The sequence below is a fragment of the Pelobates fuscus genome, chromosome 3 (genome assembly GCF_036172605.1).
Source record: "Pelobates fuscus isolate aPelFus1 chromosome 3, aPelFus1.pri, whole genome shotgun sequence".
Lineage (NCBI taxonomy): Eukaryota > Metazoa > Chordata > Amphibia > Anura > Pelobatidae > Pelobates > Pelobates fuscus.
In genome coordinates, this window is record NC_086319.1 from 241,431,775 (window position 1) to 241,449,015 (window position 17,241).

General features: G+C 36.7%; 1 protein-coding gene across 1 annotated transcript in view; it reads left to right on the forward strand.

The window, feature by feature from the left end:
- The window catches only part of ITIH5 (inter-alpha-trypsin inhibitor heavy chain 5), a 122,566-nt gene extending 109,184 nt beyond the window's left edge, over positions 1-13,382 (forward strand). The window contains exons 11-14 of the mRNA XM_063448279.1: positions 1,485-1,538; positions 7,104-7,220; positions 9,244-9,621; positions 12,285-13,382. Coding sequence (XP_063304349.1) covers positions 1,485-1,538; positions 7,104-7,220; positions 9,244-9,621; positions 12,285-12,583 — 848 coding nt within the window. The 3' untranslated portion in view covers positions 12,584-13,382. The remainder of the gene's footprint in view (positions 1-1,484; positions 1,539-7,103; positions 7,221-9,243; positions 9,622-12,284) is intronic.
- Positions 13,383-17,241: the final 3,859 nt, after the last annotated feature.

Below are 17,241 nucleotides of genomic sequence, written 5' to 3' on the forward strand. Positions count from 1 at the left end.
AAACAAAATATTAACTTGATATCTTCTCATAATAACACACTAAAAACTATTAATTGCTAGTGAACATAAACTATATTCAGTCCAAATGTTGGTACTAGCCTGTCAATCAACATTCAAAAAACGTGTTTAATGTCTTCCTCTCTGCATGTGTTCTTGTAAGAATATCAAAACTACTAGCATGTTTTTTTTTTTTTTACTGAAGTAAGAATCGTCAAGAATTCAAAGGTAAATCCAAATTTAAAGCCAAAATAGCTGAAATGGAAAAATCCTCCTAGTCAGCTATGCTTCTAGTTCAGCTATGTTGGTCTAAATTTTAAAATTCACTTTGACTTCCCAACAATTCCTGTAGGTTTAGCCTAGCACTTCTCTAGCTGGGCAGTCAATACTGTCAATGAAAGGATAGGATTTGCAAGGGAGGTCTGTCCTTGTGGGCCAAGTGAGCTGGAGGCTAGCAGCTGGTTCTTTGAGGCTTTATTGGTTAGGTCATCAAATTATTTCTTGGCATCCTCATATAGTTTTTAAAAATCGCCTACATTTCTTAGTGGCATTTTTAAAATATGTTCAGCTGTTCATTCTTTACAATGTAATTGATGTAATAACATAGCACATGCAATCATGAATGTAATAAATAAAAGAATGCTTGGAGTTAAAAAGCTCCTCTGTTTGAATCTCAGATTCTAAGAAAATTCCCACTGATTTATTTGCTACACTGATAATGGGGGAAAGTTTACTTTTATGTAATCATTATATTTATTGAAGTTTTAAACCAGGCAAAAAAAAAGGTATGTGACAGACTCAATGATAAAGACATAGATAACCTGTAAAGGATGTTAAGGCAATGAAAGCACAAAATAAGAGTCTTGGAGGAGCAGAGTCCCTGCCTCTATTATGGTTTTGAAGGGTTAGGGAATTACAAATGTAGCCAATGGTCAGGACTGAAAAGATAAAGTATAGAGGATGAAAGCACAAGGCCAGAAGAAAGAGGGAGAGAGTAGTCAGGAAGGGTGTAGATACCACCTAAGCCAACACATTTTAAACATTTTCCTCAATCGATGTACAGGATGCGATATGCATCACATTGGGAGTCTGTGTCAATCACACGTGTATCACAGCCTGTCTTTTGTAAGAAAATCTACAGACTTTCAGTATAGTTCCAAAAGAGCATACACAGTTTATGCACTTGGAAACTGCACTTAAACTTCCATGTGCAAATCAACTTCTCAGATTAGCAATGACCCTCTTATAAATATGGATCTAACCTGGGTAATGTATGGACATTTGGTAACTTTTAGGTCTGGAGTGTAACCACAGTTGCTGCTCTTCCACAAAATGAATGCAATGTTTACCTCTTAGCAGTTGTGTTGTTTCAATATTTATCAAAGGAAATGTGTTATCAGAAGGCAGCACAGAGCTTTTATTTGGTTTTGGCAGTGATACATATTACACAAAAAGTATATATATCTTTTTTTTTTCTATTAATATAGATCCTCCCTCTGATAAACCAGGAAAACAAAGGACATCTGTCTCCAAAACATCAGGTAAGGTGCTATTAATTGACTCATATGGATGGAAGTTACTTAAACTCCTGCTATGTCCAGTGGAATAATCCATTAATTTAACTGTTTTATCCATCTCTAGCTGGACAGTATAATAAGCCAACTTTACTTGAACTGTACTTTGGCCACTCATTCAGAGATTTGTTTCTGTCATTTTGAAGGAAAGATTTCTTTCCATTAGTGGTTTCTTCTACATAGAATTTAATTTACTTCATCACCCATCAATGATTTTATTTACTGGTTCATTGTTACAATCATGTTCTGCAATGTGTGGCTTTGTACTAACCTCTTGAGTCGCCATAGCCTCCTAAACTCTTTAAGCTCCTCTGGGGCTTCAAATTCACTTCTACTGTCGACGGTTCTGTGCATGAAATAAGTAATGCAATAAGTTATAATGCACGTGTGACTGATTTATTAACAGGCATTTTGTGTTTGCTATAATTTGTCTATATCTCTGAATGAGATAAGTGGTTTGTACACGGTGACTACATATTACTATAGGTTTAGCCCTGACCTTTTTGTGACTATCATTCAAAAATATTTCAGCTAAAGTGTTCAGTGAGTAAAAGATGAAAGCCAATAGTGGTACCCAGTCAAAGTTCAGGTCAGTTCAGGCAGAGTTCCTACAAAGCTAAATAGGACATCTGAAGGCAAGGCAACAAGCAATCCAGGTAGACTTCCACAAACAAGTATAAGGAAGGGAACCTGGAAATAGATAATTGTATAGACTGAGAATTCAGAGGGCCAGTCAGTACTGGGAAAATAACACGTACAAAATGAATTAAACAAAGCTGAGGATTTTGGGTATCAATATTTCATAAGTAGATAACAGTATTTTTGCTATTTTCCTTTAAATACATGGGTAAATCACAAAAAAAATAATTAGGATTCTTACACAATAAAGAACACATGCAGAGCCCAAAACACATTTTCTTTAAAAAGTGATTGGTCTTTAAAAAGAGTATTAAATTACATGTATAAAATTATAATAGCTAGAAACTGGAAGAAAACTAAGGTATTTTCTATGTTACACCTTACTCAGCCGATCAAATTCCAGATTCAAATGGAAATGGGGGTCAATAAAATTAGAAATCACAATCGAGAGATAGACATATGGTCTAATTGGCTAGAAATACTAGAACAAAAAGAAAAGGAATTATTATCGGGAACACAACAAATTGAAGCATGAAAATAGGTAAAAACGAAATAAATCTGTAATAAAAAAAGAAAAAGAAAAAGGAGTAAGAATAGAGGAAAGAGAGTAGGGGTGGAAAAGAAAAAGAAAAAAAGAAAGGAAAGAGAAAAGATAAGTGAAAAGGGGAGGAAACAATCAATATCTACTGTACTTAACTATTTAGTGTATGTTGGTATGAATGTGTATAGTTATGGAAGAGTTTTTTTATTTTTTATTTTTTTTATTTTTGTTTTCTTTCCCTTTGTTTTTCTATTTAAACTGTTAATCAAACAATTAGTAATAGCTTCATAGATACTGTAATATTGACAAGTGGTTGAATTGTTACATCTTTCTGGTGTCTATGTATATGTTATATTGAATAAATAGAAACAACACAAGAGAGGAAAGGGAGAAAAGGGAAAGGAAAAGAACAGATATAATATTTATGATGACAAATATACCAAAGCCTTAAATAAAGAAGCACTTTGAAAGTCATCAGAAATAATCACCCCTAAATCCCTTTCCTCAGATGTTGAGGTTAGGACTCTATCAAATATTCTGTACTCTGTTTTTACATCCAAGATGCATTATCTTGCACTTATCCACATTAAATGTCAGTTGCCACAACTCTGATCATTTTTCTAGTTTACCTAAATCATTTGCCATTTGACTTATCCCTCCTGAAACATCAACCCTGTTACATATCTTAGTATCATTCATCAGCAAAAAGACACACCTTACCATCAAGACCTTCTGCAATATCACTAATAAAAAATATTAAAGAGAATGTGTCCAAGTACAGATCCCTGAGGTACCCCACTGGTGACAAGCCCAAACTTCGAATATACTCCATTGACTACAACCCTCTGTTGCCTGTCACTCAGCCACTGCCTTACCCATTCAACAATATTGGAATCCAAACTCAAAGATTGCAGTTTATTGATAAGCCTTCTATGTGCAACAGTGTCAAAAGCCTCACTGATATCGAGGTAAGCAATGTCTACTGCACCACCCTAATCTATAATTTTAGTTACCCAATCAAAAAAATCAATAAGATTAGTTTGGCATGATCTCCCTGAAGTAAACCCATGTTGTCTCTGATCTTGAAATCCATGTGTTTTTAGATGTTCAACAATCCTATCCTTTAACATGGTTTCCATCACTTTCCCCACTACTGAAGTAAGGCTTACTGGCCTATAGTTGCCCGACTCCTCCCTATTACCTTTCTTGTGAATGGGCACAACATTCGCTAACTTCCGATCTTCTAGAGTCTTCACTGAGAAGGTTTGCCCTGCTTGGAGTGTGTCCACAAACAGGGTCGATCAGTATAAAAGAAGTTAGGGCAGGCTGGAGAGCAGCAGAGGAGGAGCATGGGTGGCAGTGGCGGAGCTACCACAGTCACAGGGGTCGCAACTGCTACCACGGTGCCCGCCGGCTTAGTAACGCAGCCCGGGCCTGAGCGGTATAACCGCCGGGCTGCATTAAAGGGGCCCTTCGGGTGGCCCATGCTGTTACGGCCACCCGTTGGCAATGAATTTCCAGGGGGCCTGGTCACCGCTGTGGTGCTTTAACAGCATGACCAGGCCCCCTGTGATGACATCAGACGCTGGGAGGAAGTGACTGTCCTGGTCACTTCCTCCCAGCAACCATCGGGAGCCGCACAGGAGGAGGAAGGAGAGGAGGGAGTCAGAGTGAGAACTCTCACTCCAATCAGCCTGAGCTACAACTGGGCCACAGGGAAGTCAACCTCCTGCATCTAAAAGGTAGGAAACAGGAGGGTGACTAAAATATTTTGTATATGTGTCTGTATATGTGTGTGTTTGTATGTATGTGTGTGTGTGTGTATCTGTATGAATGTTTCTCTGTATGTGTGTCTGTATGTGTGAGTGTGTGAGTGTGTGTGTGTGTGTGTCTGTGTGTGTTGGTTTGTATATGTGTGTCTGTATGTTCGTGTGTCTGTGTGTGTGTCTCTGTATATGTGTGTGTGTGTCTATGTGTGTGTCTGCATGTGTATCTGTTTGTCTGCATGTGTGTGTGGGGGTGAACGAATGGGAGGGGGAGGATAGATGTATGAGGGGTTAGCGTGGGGGCATATGGGAGGAGGAGGATAGCCGTATGGCAGTATAGCAGGGGGGTGGGGGTAGACGTATTTTGCACCGGGGCCCTGTGGTTTCTAGTTACGCCTCTGATGGGTGGATCTGTCTAATGTGATGATGGTGAGGGAGTGAATGCCAAGATAACATGGTACAGGTTACATTTAAGACTACTTCACAGCACTGAAATGTAAGTTATACATATGGGCTTGTGTTGTCTGGTTGTTGTCTTATGAATTTGTATAGCATTTTGAAAGTCACAAAACTCAAACCTCAAAAGTTCATCTTAAACTTAGTGCAATAATTTGTTTCGGTTTGGCTTGTCTGAATCAAAATCCTTTTACTCTATACCTGAAAGAATTAATTTGTCCGAGATTTACCAGTTGAGTCTTATTCAATTAATAGAATGCCACAGGTAAATTCCATGCAATTTGACAGGTTTGTGTGTGTTTAAAGTAATGTTGAAGTCTAGCTAATATAGACGGTTAGAGACAGCTCTGACTGATAAATATAGTTTATAAGTGAAGTTTTAAGTGAAACAACTCACGTATAATGTAATTGTGCCCATATACAGGGAACTGCAAATGTGTATGGAACATTTATTGTTTGTTATATGTGCTTAAAGAAGCAGAATTCAGCAGGATGGATATGAATGGATGACATTAAAGATACACTTTAACCATCATAACAACTTGTGCACATTGGAATGAGGTTCACTGTCTCTGTTTGTTTGTTTACACCTGCTTATAGCTGTTGTGATGTTAGAGTAGGAATCTTTATTTTCCCTTTGCCGTCCAGATTTATCCAAAATGTTTGTATGGCACGCAGCCATGATATAAATGTTATCAACTTATTTAGCAGTTGCATTCAACAGATACAATCAGCCTAAACTCCTGGTGGTCCAAGAATTATTGTTACTATAAGACCCAATAGCCCAGAAAAAAAAGGCTTCTTATTGGTGCAACATCTTCCTGGCATGAGAAGTGTTTTCTACTGCATGGATTTGAATTACTGTATATACTCGAGTATAAGCCGACCCGAATATAAGCCGAGGCCCCTAATTTTACCCCAAAAAACTGGGAAAACTTATTGACTCGAGTATAAGACTAGGGTGGGAAATGCAGCAGCTACTGGTAAATTTCTAAATAAAATTAGATCCTTAAAAAAAATATATTAATTGAATATTTATTTACAGTGTGTGTATAATGAATGCACTGTGAGTGTATGAATGCAGTGTGTGTATGAGTGCAGCGTGTGTGTATGAGTGCAGCGTGTGTGTATGAGTGCAGTGTGTGTGTATGAGTGCAATGTGTGTGTGTATGAGTGGTGTGTGTGTGTGTTGCAGAGCCCTGGTGGGGGGTGGGCAATTTTTTTTTATTTTTTTTTATTATTTTAATTTTTTTCTATTATTATTATTTATTATTATTATTTAATTTAATTTAATTATCATTATTTTTTTTATTATTTATTATTTAATTTAATTATTATTATTTTTTATTATTACTATATATTTTTTTCGTCCCCACTCCCTGCTTGATACATGCTGGTGGTCCAGCATTGGCAGTTCAGTGGGGGGGGGGGGTAGGGGGGGGCTGTCAGAGCTGTAACTTACCTCTCCTGCAGCTCCTGTCAGCTCCCTCCTCCTCCGCACCGTCCGTGCAGATCTTCTGTCAGCTCCCACTGTAAGTCTCGAGAGAGCCGCGGCTCTCGCGAGATTTACACTGGGAGCTGACCGAGGTGCTGAACGGACGGCGCGGAGGAGGAGAGAGCTGACAGGAGCTGCAGGAGAGGTAAGTTACAGCTCTGACAGCCCCCACAGCCCCAGTCTGTATTATGGCAATGCAAATTGCCATAATACAGACTATTGACTCGAGTATAAGCCGAGTTGGGGTTTTTCAGCACAAAAAATGTGCTGAAAAACTCGGCTTATACTAGAGTATATACGGTATGTTTTCCTCTTAAAGCTATATTTTGAATAAGAGGTTGAACTTGTTTTAGTAGTTTGCATGTTCTTTGCAATCTGATATAAAGCTGTCACATTGTACTGTGTACATATTAAATAGTCATGACTTTTTAAATGGTTGTCATATTACACATGATGTACAGTAGAAAACAGATATAACCATAGGAAAAAAATAATCACAGGTGAGAAATGTTGTCCATATCAAAGACACTGTGTATCTCGAAATAATGTTTTCATAGCAACACAATTGAAGCAGCTGTGGAGAAAACTCATCCTGTTAGATGACCTTTTCCTTTGTATATTTTTATATCTTTTAGCGGATGGAGACCCACATTTTGTTGTTGATTTTCCTCTGAGTAAATTGACTGTTTGTTTTAACATTGATGGTGAACCCGGGGACATCCTGAGGCTGGTGTCCGATCACAAATACTCTGGTGAGTCCTTCATGATGTATTCCATAGAACAAAGTGTACCAATATTGTATTATCAGGTGATGGAACATTGCTCTATTCACATAGGTTGTATTGAAATGGAAGGACTATTTAAAGCAATTTTAGTCAACGTGTTTACCCCCAATTAACTTTAACAACCTAAAAAGTGTGATCACACCAGCTAGGTCTTCATCTGCAATAATCCATTATCACCTGCAGATTCGACCCATTGGTCTGTCAATTAAACTACAATGAATCATGTTAACTAGATCAAATGCCGAGTTAAATTGGCTGAGGTCTAGAAATATAAGCAAAATTAGAACAAGGAAAATCCCGAGTACACAATTATGAAATAAAAATGCCAGGAATCTAAGAGACATATGGTATCTAGGGATATAGGAAATAACTAAAACACATAGTTTATCATAATGTTCTGGCTAAATAGAAGAGTACATAAATCCAAACCAGCTCTCCGCATCTCACAGAAACTACAATAATTATACACTCTTACTAGACAGCTATACATTGAGGGTTCTCATCACTCCAATCAGCAATATGAAGACAGATCAACCATGGGTAAAGACAGTGGACTCAGAATGATATTCAGTGAAGGAAATCTTTACTTAAAACCAACAGTCTTTATAAAAAGAACATATTAGATTTTAAAAGGAAATAATAATAATATGGAACCCAGCGGTCAGTGATGCAATCTACATCAGGCTGTTTACAAACAGTGTCCCTGTTAGTATAGTGGTATCAAGGTAGTCATGCAGACAAACTGAACCAATGTTAAAGATTATGTTGCAGATTTCAACTTAAAGCAATGTTGGCACAAGTATATTAAATGTAATTAACACCAGTATTGCACTATCAACAGACAAACTTTGCAGTTTACTCAAATGACCCTAGTTTTTACTTGATCAAACTAACCCCACACTCGTATCTTCTTTGGTTTAAATGAACAGAACACCAGTTAAATCGTTGTACATGAGGGCTATTAGATTTAATTTACTTGGGCATCTAAACACAAAAAATATGATAGAGAACCGCAGCTGCAGATCACACTGGGATAGATGGACCACATTTGGCTAAGAGTCCTTCTGTTGGTATTTTTTTAGTTCTAAATAACTGAAAAAAACATAGTTTAGTCCTTTTACTTAGTATACACAAAGCCTACAAGAGAACAGCCTTTTTATATTACTTTCTGTACAGCGTGCTCAGTCTGTCACACCTGCCTGCAGGGAATATAAGAATACTATAGTAAGAATGGGAACTAATCAGAAATGTTTTGTATTGAGTACATGAGCGAACTGTTTTAATTTTAACAATTAAAGCCATAGATTAAAGGAAAAATAAGAAAACGATACAGCTGTCTCTTAAGATAGGTAGTGCCTATACTCTAGTGAAATACACATTATTAAATGTATTACAGAAATTAAAGAAACATTCTGATCACCAATACAAATGAGTCGTTTTTGGTGACATAGTCATGCTGAGTTCGTCTCACTTTTAAAAGCTCTTCATTTTTGCAAACAGAAGAATAATAAAAGAAAATATTTTGCACCTTTCTTCAGGATAGTTACTCCTTTAGCCACAGCACCCTTCTAAAAAAATGTCCTGATTGTAGTGTAAACAAAGTAGCTTGTCCAATCTACATATCGGTATAGTATATCAAAGCTTGGCTAAGGGGAAAGATGACCGATAATAAGAGGACAAGGATTGACCATAGTGCAAAGTCACACAAGCAACTCAGATCACACTATATCGCATTCGCTTAGTATGCACTTAGAGAACAGCAACAGGAAGGTGTTTTGTAAAAAGAAGAGGTGTGACTAAGAATCCTGCAAAATGTTTTTATTACTTTTATTTAGAAAAACAAATTACATTTGTGGAGTATGACTGTGAGGTCAAGACCTTTCGGAATTAACTTATGCTGTGTCGGTGCTAAGATCATGCCTGTAATGTCCTTTTAGTATTGAATTGTAATGATATGAAACTCTTCGGTCTTTATTCTATTTTTTTATAGGTGTAACAGTAAATGGACAGTTAATTGGAGCACCTGCACCTCCAAATGGACATAAAAAACAAAGGACATATTTTAGCAAAATCACCATCATCATTAGCAAACCAAAGCGATCTTACATTGAAATCACCCCTGCCAAGGTTATTCTTGATAGCAAAGACAGACTGATCCTCTCATGTGACAAGACGGCAACAGTGAAAAGTGAGGAACTTATGGTCTCTGTTACTTCTAAATCCAATGTCACTGTCACCATCCAAGGTACCATCAGCTTTGTAATACTGGTCCATCACTACAAGAATCCAGCACCGTTCCAAAGAAATCACCTGGGATTCTACATTTCCAAAAGCAAAGGATTATCTTCTAATTCTCATGGGCTCTTAGGTAATCTTTTTTATTGAGTTATTCAGCATTATAAGAAAAAGAGTGACCATGCAGGGTCTCGGTCTGTAGGAAGGTTTAATAAGTCAGACAATTTATACAGGCTTTGAGCTAGTTGTGCAGTGGCTTACATTATTTAGGTACATTCTACATTATTGGTGCTAACCACAGATTAAAAGTCATACTAACTCAAGATGTGGTCTAATACTCAAATGCAATCAGTTGGCATTCTGCACTGATGGGTAGCAGTGGTGCCCACACTAAAATCTACTATAACTAATAAACAAGAATAAATGAATGTTAATGCCTGGTTGGCCTGACCCCCACATAGGTCTATGTTATGATAGGATTTCACATTGTCCTCATCTGAACATTCAGGGGAGCATCTAACTCTCTGATAGAGGCATTGTAGAATAATAGGATCTAAGGTAAGTGGAATGCATTTGCATTTGAAAAGGTGGGGTAATCATATTTTAGTTCTACTATGTTTGATAAGATTTTTTATATTATTCCTTTGCTATCAAATGAGAATTATTTTATTTTTTTGGATGAAGTCAGTTATTCACGCACATTCAGAGATTTAATGCTTTATTTACTGTAACATGAATTGCGGAGAAATAATAGTTAAAATATAGCAATTTTTAGGATCAAACTTGATAGATGAGCTGAACTTTTTCAGCGTTCTGCAATTAGCGGTTTAACAAATAAACCACACAAGTATAAATACTTTACACTTTCATTACAGAAGCCTACTCATCTATTATTAAACAACAGTCAATATCCAATTTATTTCTGATCTCTGTGCCATTTCTCTATTACTGTACTGAACTGTATCTTGAATCTGCGTAACTCTGATACCGGTCTTCAATGCTGCAGTGCTTCAGATGGACCTTCATTGATCAGTTCAGATTAGCATTTCAAGGCTAGGAACTCTAAAAATACCTTTTGAAATCTTTCATGTTTTGTGATAATATCACTTCTATGACAAATATATTAAATAAAACATATCCAACTAGTACACTTTGAAGATAAAATCAGGAATAAGGTTGTGCTCATCTATTCGGCTGTGAGCTAGACTCTGCAGAAAACAATCAACAATCAGGTCGGTGTAGCAGCCAGCGCTGAACATGGGGAGCACGAGGATGTAGAAAATAGTGCACAGAGATGTACCAAAATAAAGGACCCCACGTGCCTTGCACTATTTTCTATATCTTCATCAAGAAATAATGTTTAATGAGTTTTCAATAAAATTTGTTTTTATACTTGAAGTGTTGATTTTCACATGTTAGAAAACTTTGAACACAGTTTCTGTTACAGTCATACAGTGAGGGAAAAAAGTATATGATCCCCTGCTGATTTTGAATGTTTGCCCACTGACAAAGAAATGATCAGTCTATAATTTTAATGGTAGGTGGATTTTAACAGTGAGAGACAGAATAACAAGTCTGTGGAGGGAGCAGAAGGTTCGAGTTGCCAAATGTCAGCCTCGAAACCTTAATGACTTGGAGAGGATCTGCAAAGAAGAGTGAGACAAAATCTCTCCTGAGATGTGTGCAAACCTGGTGGCCAACTACAAGAAACATCTGACCCCTCTGTGATTGCCAACAAGGGTTTTGCCACAAAGTCGAAGGGGTCAAATACTTATTTCACTAAGTGACATGCAAATACATTTTTTACTTTTTTGACATGCATTTTTCAGGATTTTTTTTTCTTTTGTTATTCTGTCTCTCACTGTTAAAATACACCTACCATTAAAATTATAAACTGATAATTTCCTTGTCAGTGGGCAAACGTTCAAAATCAGCATGGGATCACTGTATGAGTAAGTCAGTAGTGAAACATCAATTAGCAAAACAGTTGCAAAGCTTATGGCCTAGATCAGGGATAGGCAACCTTCAGCACTCCTTGGGAGGCCAGAGGTTTTGGACTTCATCCCCCATAATGCTCTTACACCTGTAATGCTGGTAAAGCATCATGGGAGGTGTAGTCTAAAACATCTGGAGTGCCGAAGGTTGCCTATGCGTGGCCTAGATCATGTTCCACACACCAAATTCCTAATAGAGTTCCATATTTAATTGTAAGGAGGAAGCTCACATTAGTATTTTAGCCAGCAGGTGACAAAGCCTTGCTACAGTCAATATATAGAGAACACTATATTGCGGTTTTTTTATATCCAATATAGAATTCACACTTGTACAGAAATGCACCTAGACTTTCCAATGTTCTGAAATGAAAGTGTATTTGCAAAAGACTGAAACGGCTCCCAATCACTTTTTTCCCCCTTGATCTTCAAAGATACATGATCAACACACAAACAAAAAATATAACTAAAGTTATGTAAGTAAAGTAAAGTTAAGTAAAAAAAGATTGTATGAAATCACTTTGTGAAATATTACCCAACAGTTGTACTGGTATACTTTTCCCTAAACATCCTTTGTGTAGAAAATATTTCCTTTGGTCTTCCATAAATTTCCTACAATGAAACTTCCTATCATGACTACAGACTGTTTTTCTGATCAAGGAAATCTTCTTTGACGTATTAGCTAAATATTTATTACTTTTTTATTTTTTTATTTATTTTTGTATGAGCACTTTGCACATTAAACTGACAATTATTAACTTGAGTCTTTGCATACATAGAGCTTATTTTTGTTTTCACCCCATAGGTCAGTTCCTGTACAATGAAGTGAAGATTACAAAAGTGGATGTCAATTCTAGCTTAAAAATGATTAACCAAACCTCTTCGAGCAAATCAGCTCTGGATCACAGTGTCAACATGTTGACAGTGAGAAATCGCATGGTGCCTGTAATCCGAAAGCAGAGAAAATTGTATAACGGCCTTCACCAGGTGGACTGTTGGTTTGCCAAGCATAATGCTGCCAAACTGATTGATGGAACTTACCAAGACTATCTGGTATCTCATCCCTTTGACTGTGGAAATGATTTGATAATGAATGAAGTGTAATTGAAAGTCACAAGAATACAGACAATGTTACACTACATTCCACTTTGTATGTGCTGAAGGATGATGAATGGAACACTGGACATGGAGAAGTTCTCGGCAAGCACAGCAGATTGTATTTTTGTATTCTACTCATTTTTATGCAGTGCAATATACTTAAAGCATTTTTAAAAACATAAAACGACTACATAACTGACACTAACTCTTGGAAATGTAATTATGACCTCTTGCGATCAGTAGTTTTGATAAAAAGTAAACCAAATATGCTTTGGCCAAAAGCAGATTGTTTTTTAATACCATCAAGTGGAGGCAAACAAGCATTAATGCGGCTTTGCAAGTGTTTATATTTAACCCATCCTGTTCAGAAAAACACACAGCTTCTGGATTAGGTCTTATATAACATCATCGGTCCCTTCTTCCCCAGGCATATTTTGATATAGCACTGTCTGGGCAGTAGATAACAATGGTCCATGTACTATCAGTACAAGTTGTCTCATTCAAGGATTGTAAATAATGCCTTTAATCTTTTGTATAGTATTGCTGCAGAAATTCAGATAACCATCCCATTATCATGTATTTTAAAATGCCCTGTTGTACTACACAAACGTACCTCTCAAATGTTCCTATTTAGAAGGGACTGTCCCTGTTTTGGACTTAAATCCCCCTGGCCTTCTTTTCTATCCTAATGTCCCTCTTTTCTAGGAGCTCCAGAAATCGTATTTCTGAGTGTATAACAGAATTGCACAGCAATAATAGTCACATTAACATGCCTTTAAACCACAATAAATGTGTTTAGAAATCAGTTTGTAAATAAGATACACTGTTCTTGTTCGAAATTACGTTTTAATTGTATAAATTGTTATTAGTAAGTCACCTAACATTTCTCAGGACATCCGGCCCCTGGGAACACCACTCTGTGTCCATTTGAAATGTTGGGAAGTATTCACAAAAGTTAACTGTCAATGTCTGACATTTTTACCAATTTCTCAATGAATGGTAGAACATTGATACTTTGAAAATGAAGCTAGATAAGGAAATCAATGTATTTACCTAAATCTTCAATAAGTAAATTTATCTCCCGAGTTCTGAATGAGTAGAGGAGAGCATAGATGAATATTGTTCCACCACTGCTCGCATACTGAATTCAGTCTTGTTGTATAATGTGATAAGTGACAACTGCATTATTTACTCTGTGGGGTAATGTGAGGCAGAAGTGAAAATGAGAGCCCAGAGTTCTGTTATAGTAGCGGGTGCGGGAGCGGGTTCAGCAAGATGGCAATGACAGTTCCACCACTGCCCTATCATTTTATGAAATCCCCATGTTCAGCATGTCTTGTTAATTTTTAATGCTGGAAGGTTATTCATGTTACTGTGTATTTTTACCATTCTTAACTCATATAAATGTTGTTAGGTAGATTCCTGTAAAACACTACTCTTCAAAAGGCTTAATGGGGATCTTAGGTTCATTGATATCTAACTTTAGAACAGAAAAATATGACTCTAAATCATAACTTTAAAAAAAAATAAAAAATTAATAAATAAGTAAATCTACTTGATTTAATTGGTTCATTATGCTGCCAGAGAATGAGTAAGCTAAAACATGTACCAACTTTAAACGCAGATAAAATAAAAACATGTTCTGATTCCACAACTACAATTATTTATATAGCGTCAACATATTCTTCCACCTCTACAGTAGGTAAAACAATACAAGCAGTTCATTCTCACAGAATATGTCTGACATATGGGAACAGTAAGGTAAGAAAGCCCAGTAAACTTACAATCTAAAATATACACAATAAGGGACTTTGGGCCTCAAAAGATGGACATTTGTTCCAAACGAGAAAAACTTAGCAGTTATTTGGCCTGAGATATAAGCAGAGTACACATTTAGGGCTATTAACTAAAGTGCAATTTGCTTAGAATTAAAAGTAAATTTCTCCATTTGGGGTATGCTTGTGGTTCAGCTACATTGCTCTTATATTTATAATTCACTTTGAATTCCCGACAATGCTCACTTTAGTGAATAACTTTGATGGTGTTCATTATCATATCAGCAAACGAAGAATTCCTATGTCCATGCTATTGGGCATCACAATAAGCTGCCGTGCAGTATGTAGAATTTAGTATGTCACAAGTGATAAAGCAATGAATAACTCAAGAAGGATTCTAGATGTTAGTGCCTTAATAAAGTGACACTATAAAATTTGTACATTCAACATTACTTCCATGCAACACTATTTATGTGTGGCCTAGAAGTTAATACCCCACTAATTAAAATTATACTCCGGAATATTGTGTGTTTGCAAGTATTTATCCAATTACTGTTTAAACATCTGTATAAACTCTGATAAACCATCATCTGATAAACAGGCAGGTTTTAAACATTTAAGGACTGATGACAGCATTGGAATACTAGTGTACATGCGCGGCAAAACTGTAGGAACACAATTTTATAGAGAAGCCCTTCTAGTGGCTGAGGAAGACAGTGAAAAGAGAACTATTTAACTCTGCAATGGAAACATTGTAGTTTCTACAGCACTGATATGTTTAACATTGCAGGGTTAACACTAATGGGCCACTGCACACAGACCACGTCATTGAGATAAAGTGGTCTGGGAACTTATAGTGGTACTTTGTTGGGATATTCTAGGTGATATTTATTACATATAAACTCAATTGATTGGTAAGCCAGGGCAGATTGTGTAGGAGATAATAACTGAAAGTCTTAAATTTAAATAGGTTTAAATTTTGCAAGATTTCTTTGTAAGAATGGATGAAGATATCTATTATTAACCCCTTCACAATTGGGGACTTGCGGAGTAGACTAATATAGAAAGAGATATGTTTAATAGCAAGGAGTCCAAAGGCTTATATTTATTTTCAGTTGAACATTACCTCGAGTGCATAATAGAGGTTCTATTTCAACTGTCAAAAGTAAAGACAAATAAGTCAATGGGACCTGATGGAATACACCCAAAGCTATTAAAAGAGCTTAGTGGTGTACTAGCAAAACCAATAACAGATTTATTTAACCAATCATTATTAACGGAGTAGTCCCAGAAGATTGGAAGTTAGCGAATGTTGTGCCCATTCACAAGAAAGGTAATAGGGAGGAGTCGGGCAACTATAGGCAAGTAAGCCATACTTCAGTAGTGGGGAAAGTGATGGAAACCATGTTAAAGGATAGGATTGTTGAACATCTAAAAACACATGGATTTCAAGATCAGAGACAAGATGGGTTTACTTCAGGGAGATCATGCCAAACTAATCTTATTGATTTTTTTGATTGGGTAAATAAAATTATAGATCAGGGTGGTGCAGTAGACATTGCTTACCTAGATTTCATTAAGGCTTTTGACACTGTTGCACATAGAAGGCTTATCAATAAACTACAATCTTGGAGTTTGGATTCCAATATTGTTGAATGGGTAAGGCAGTGGCTGAGTGACAGGCAACAGAGGGTTGTAGTCAATGGAGTATATTCGAAGCTTGGGCTTGTCACCAGTGGGGTACCTCAGGGATCTGTACTTGGACCCATTCTCTTTAATATTTTTATTAGTGATATTGCAGAAGGTCTTGATGGTAAGGTGTGTCTTTTTGTTGATGATACTAAGATATGTAACAGGGTTGATGATCCAGGAGGGATAAGTCAAATGGCAAATGATTTAGGTAAACTAGAAAAATGGTCAGAGTTGTGGCAACTGACATTTAATGTGGATAAGTGCAAGATAATGCATCTTGGACGTAAAAACCCAAGGGCAGAGTACAGAATATTTGATAGACTCCTAACCTCAACATCTGAGGAAAGGGATTTAGGGTTGATTATTTCTGATGACTTAAAGGTAGGCAGACAATGTAATAGAGCAGCAGGAAATGCTAGCAGAATGCTTGGTTGTATAGGGAGAGGTATTAGCAGTAGAAAGAGGGAAGTGCTCATGCCATTGTACAGAACACTGGTGAGACCTCACTTGGAGTACTGTACACAGTACTGGAGACCATATCTTCAGAAGGATATTGATACCTTAGAGATAGTTCAAAGAAGGGCTACTAAACTGGTTCATGGATTGCAGGATAAAACTACCCAGGAAAGGTTAAAGGATCTTAACATGTATAGCTTGGAGGAAAGACGAGTCAGGGGGGATATGATAGAAACATTTAAATACATAAAGGGAATCAACACAGTAAAGGAGGAGACTATATTTAAAAGAAGAAAAACTACCACAACAAGAGGACATAGTCTTAAATTAGAGGGACAATGGTTTAAAAATAATATCAGGAAGTATTACTTTACTGAGAGGGTAGTGGATGCATGGAATAGCCTTCCAGCTGAAGTGGTAGAGGTTAACACAGTAAAGGAGTTTAAGCATGCGTGGGATAGGCATAAGGCTATCCTAACTGTAAGATAAGGCCAGGGACTAATGAAAGTATTTAGAAAACTGGGCAGACTAGATGGGCCGAATGGTTCTTATCTGCCGTCACATTCTATGTTTCTATGTTTAACCTAAAATACATATGGGTTTGGTAATGAAGAAGGAGTTAAACTAACCCCTTTGATAAAAGCCTTGCTGTTTGATTGCCACATCCCATTTCTATATAAATCCAGGAATTAATCTGCAAGCCTTAACTGATAATGTTGAAATGAATGTTTATTTTGGCAT